General features: G+C 33.9%; 1 protein-coding gene across 2 annotated transcripts; it reads right to left on the reverse strand.

Moving 5' to 3' along the window:
- Positions 1–1,484: 1,484 nt before the first annotated feature.
- On the reverse strand, positions 1,485–3,476 carry LOC112754464 (uncharacterized). 2 transcript variants are annotated; one of them, XM_025802120.3, is made up of 4 exons: positions 2,903–3,476; positions 2,283–2,393; positions 2,044–2,124; positions 1,485–1,915 (listed from the first exon to the last, which is right to left on the reverse strand). In XM_025802120.3, exons 1-4 carry the CDS (start codon positions 3,137–3,139, stop codon positions 1,841–1,843), a joined length of 504 nt encoding a protein of 167 aa, XP_025657905.1. In that variant the 5' UTR covers positions 3,140–3,476; the 3' UTR covers positions 1,485–1,840. The 2 variants fall into 2 exon arrangements, with proteins under 2 accessions (XP_025657905.1, XP_072076958.1); XM_072220857.1 differs by having other exon boundaries at positions 1,485–1,924; positions 2,903–3,468.
- Positions 3,477–4,683: the final 1,207 nt, after the last annotated feature.

Consider the following 4,683-nt stretch of genomic DNA (forward strand, 5'->3'; position numbering starts at 1 on the left):
GAGAAAAACTCTCTCTCTAAAAACTACATCTAAACTATGAAAAGTAAATAATAATCGACCTCTCTCATGAATGGATGCATTCCCCCACTTTATAGCCTCTAATATGTGTTTTCTAGGCTGAAAACTGCGTCAAAAATAGCCCAGAAATCACCCCCAACGTATTCTGGTACATACAGGTCGCGGGAAAGTGACGCGGAAGCGTCGTCCACGCGTTCGCGTCACCTGGCTTCGGAACAGCTATGGCAAATTATATATTTTTGCGAAGCCCCGGATGTTAGTTTTCCAACGCAACTAGAACCGTGTCATTTGGACCTCTGTAGCTCAAGTTATGGTCGATTTAGTACCAAGAGGTCAGGCTGGACAGTTTTAGCAGTTCCTTCAGTTTCTTGTATTCCTTCCACTTTTGCATGCTTCCTTTCCATCCTCTAAGCCATTCCTGCCCTGTAATCTCTGAAAACACTTAACACACATATCAAGGCATCGAATGGTAATAAGAGAAGATTAAACATGTCAAAATTAAGACCAAAGAAGCATGTTTTCAATCATAGCACAAATTCTGGGAAGGAATTGTAAAACCATGCAAATAGTATGAATAAGTGGGTAAAGAGTTGATAAAAACCACTCAATTAAGCACAAGATAAACCATAAAATAGTGGTTTATCACCTTTCCAACGACTTTGACAAAGGCGGCGATGAAGTGGTTCGACAACCCTTCCCCCCAGATCGGTCACCAGCTTCGACGATCTCTCACGTAAATTCCTTATGTGATTTTCAATCTAGAAGGGTAAAGTCAAGCACGCATCCAACCTACTAGGAGTAAAACAGGAGGTTGGAGAACCCCTAAGAGATCACATGGAAAGGTTCAATAAAGCGTGCTTGGAAATTCAAGATTTATCTACTGAAGCAATGATAATGGGCCTCGTGAATGGACTTCAAGAAGAACCCTTCTCTGAGTCCATCTCGAAAAGGCACCCGACCTTTTTGAGTGACGTACAAAAAAGAGCTGAAAAATACATCAATATGAAAAAAAACGCCAAATTGTGAGAACCGAATATTTAGGTGTGTCCAGTATTTAAATAATTATATCAAGCATTTAAAATATTTTTTGTTTTAATAAATAATAATATATACTATATCTAAATTTATTTTAAAAATATATGTTAAGAATAAGATTATTTTTTGTTTTAATAAATAATAATATATACTATATCTAAATTTATTTTAAAAATATATGTTAAGAATAAGATTGAACACGTTGACACATGGTGATGATATTTAGGTGTGTTCAGGCGTGTCCGAAAAAAAAAATTTATTTTTCATTAAAACACGGTTGGACACAATAGACACGTGTGTTGAACAAATGTCAGTGAGTATCGTGTCCGAAATGTGTCACATACGCAAACACGGCAACTCAACGATTTGTAATATACGTTACAGTTATTATCAATAATTAACATAAAACTACTAACAACCACACCAGGGCATTGTGGGAAATGAGAAACATCTTCCATGGTAACAAAATTCAAATTACATCAATAAATAATAATAAATTAAATAAGGAGAACAAAGCAGAGGAAAATGAAATTAAAAGGGTAAAAAAATGACAACAAATTGCAAGTATTTTAGTTACAAGCCTGTTTATAGGGTATAACCCTCCTAAATTAGCTATAATGTCCCACCAAATGCAAGTTAAAACAAACATTTAAACACAACAAAATTACACAAGCACAAAAACACCCGATACATTATATAAAATATACTATGTCACTTTTTTTTCCTTTTTAAAATATACCACACAAGCCTAATCATCATCATCAGAGTCATTAGCAGTTTGGCTAGATCATTGCATGGAATCTATGTTCTTACTCAGCTCCTCCAGCTTTTTCATCCTCAATCTTTCACTTTCACTCACCAGCTGGTCAAGATGTAGGAACCAAAAACAACACAAGAAAACAACCCACATGTTAGAACCAGTAAAATAATTTATTGAAATATAGGAGTAAATTCACAAACCCATGATAATGGAATTTGAGACTAACTAACCTCCATTAACTTGGTGATTAGCTGTACTTTTTCCCTGTTCTTTTCATTAAAAGCCTCAAGTGCTTCTTTGTATTCTCTTTCCTGTACAGCGGAATTTCAATTGAGTATCCACATTGAAATAATATCATATCATAGTCCGTAAAATCATAAGAATTGGGGAATTTTTCTTATCATTATGCAATAATTCAATAACGTTTTACATAACTAGCAGGGTTGGATGAATTTCAATTAAGGTTTACCTTCTTCTGGCAGGTATGGCCTAGTGGTTTTAATTCTTTGTTTACGGAATCAATCTTTTTCCGGACAAGTGCAACCTCCTTCCTCATTGGATCTGCCAGCGCTTCAAGCTCCTATAAGCATGTGCAATTGTGTATAAAAATAAATATAAAATAAAATAAAAATTCAAATTCCAAGCTGAATAACGGTCAGTTGTGTATTTAAGAATATATATATATATATATTAAATAAAAATTAAAAGACGAGCTCCATTCTTTCCGTTAGACAGAAAAGAACATGTGAAACTTAATGACCCTCAAACAGTAGGAATGGAAAATAACAAAATAGAAAATTTATAAAAGCAAAATGCTCTCTGACAAGAACAAATCCAGGGGGGAATTTTGAATTCGTTTTCCTCAAAAAGCACAACAGAAAAATAAAATAAAAAATAAAAAAGGCACAGATCGGGTATATTCAAGTGCTCTACATGTTGTAGAGACCAGATTTAGAGGGATAAACCAAAAACCATTGTTTAAAGTTAAAAGCCCCAAAAAGAGAAGATGGTTTTGCATGCATGGGGAAGAGAAATAAGGATTTGTAAGAAAGGGTGAGTTGAAATTATTGAGAAATTAAGGTTTGGAACCTCGCGAATGGTGGCAAGGCGTTTGGTTTCTTCCTCGACGCGACCGAGCTGGAGCTGGACCTTCTCTCGGACCTCCATCTTCTTCCTCTCAATCTCTTCCTCCTTGGCTCTGAAGGTGGAGAGTGCCGACCTGGACATCTCTTCATCTTCCTTTGACAGCTGGCTGCTGAAGCTCAGGCTCCCCGAGTTCTGCACCACCAGCTGCTGGTTATTGTTCTGTTGCTCCACTCCTTGCATCTTCTTCTCCTCCAACAAACACACACAGAAACCCCTTATCTTGTTCTTTTTCTTCTTCCTCCTCCTCAAGCTCTTTCTTCAAGGCCTCTTTCTCTCTCTTTGCTTTTTTCTTCTTCTTTAGCTTTTTCTTTTGTTTGGGGGGGTTGAAATGATTATGAGGGTGAAGTGCTGTGTGTTTTGCCCTCTTTGGGAGTGCGCTTCCTTCCTCTTACTATGTTATCTCTTCTTTTGTGTGAGGGATTGGAAGGCTTTTTGCCCTTTCTTTAACGCCTTTCAATCCTGAACGTCTTCCCCATTTTGCCCTTCTTGTGGACCAGCATATTTATTGTAAAACAATTATTTAATGAACAACAATCACCAAGGTTAAAAATTAATAAATTCAAAGTAACAGGCTGTGGTTTGGATTGTAGTTCTCTCTCCTCCAGATACTAATAATAAAAGATAAAAAGATAATCTTCTCTTATTCTGTAAGAAAGATTGATATATCTAAATCTTTAAAAAAATAATAAATCTAATTGAAGAAAAAATTTTAGTTAGTTTTTAAGATTATTATGTTCAATTTTTGCGTTACTTTTTAAAAAAATAGAGAATGAGTTATAAATTGGTAACTCGTAAACGAATAAAATGATCTGCCGATAAATTTTGAATTTGTCCTAGTCTCCTGGAGTACAACGAATTACATAAAAATAAAAAAGGAGAGACATTTGTATATACAAATTTTAATAAGGATATTTGTATAATATATGATGACAAACATTTTACATAGGTAAACTATCATTGTTAGGGTCTGTGTGTTAATGTTAGAAAAGGAAAAAATGAACAAAAAAATATTGTGGGTGACCTGTTCCAACTTACGGTCGCTTTTGTTCCCAGGTTGGCGTTATATTAGAGTGTATGTGAGAGAATGAGAAGGGAAAATGTTAACTAATTAAAGAAATGAAAAAGAAAAAAGACAAAGATTACAAAAGCAGAAGGTGATCCGGCCCAAGTGCCAGACAATCTGACGATAAAGAGGAAGTGGCCTTTCATCTTGACTCACTGAATGTTCCCTTCGGCTTGAATGAGTCACACCTCTCCCTAGCTAGCTGGGTAAGTATATTATCTATGAAACAAACCCCTTTGTACAAGTAGATATATTTTAGATACGATATTTGTCGACATTTTATTGTGTTTAACTGTATTTTAATAAAAAATAAAAAATTTAATTTAAAATATATGTATGCCGTTTACAGTGTATAGGTGTATATGTATATCTCGTTTAACATATATGTGTACTGTAAATGAGATATACACATTTTACGTTCATCTATCTTATCTCTTATTTCGTTTACACTATAAACAAGATACATATAAAATTATATCATTTACAGTATAAACGAGATAATAAATAAATATTTATTTCGATAAATATTTTTTAAATTATTTATTTTAATAATTATTATAATTAATTTATTTATTAAAATAAAAAATCCATATACTATCTATGTATCATAATATACTATAAAAATTGAATAATCTTGGGATTTGAACACTCTCTCAGTTCT

The sequence above is a fragment of the Arachis hypogaea genome, chromosome 16, assembly GCF_003086295.3.
Source record: "Arachis hypogaea cultivar Tifrunner chromosome 16, arahy.Tifrunner.gnm2.J5K5, whole genome shotgun sequence".
In the NCBI taxonomy this organism is placed as follows: Eukaryota; Viridiplantae; Streptophyta; class Magnoliopsida; order Fabales; family Fabaceae; genus Arachis; species Arachis hypogaea.

Excerpts from the sequence above, each read along its gene's own strand:
- LOC112754464 (XM_072220857.1), bottom strand. The coding sequence starts at position 3,139 with ATGCAAGGAGTGGAGCAACAGAACAATAACCAGCAGCTGGTGGTGCAG. Across the intron at positions 2,394-2,902 it reads GCCTTGCCACCATTCGCGAG|GAGCTTGAAGCGCTGGCAGA; the intron begins GTTCCAAACCTT and ends ACATGCTTATAG. Across the intron at positions 1,925-2,043 it reads TAATCACCAAGTTAATGGAG|CTTGACCAGCTGGTGAGTGA; the intron begins GTTAGTTAGTCT and ends TGGTTCCTACAT.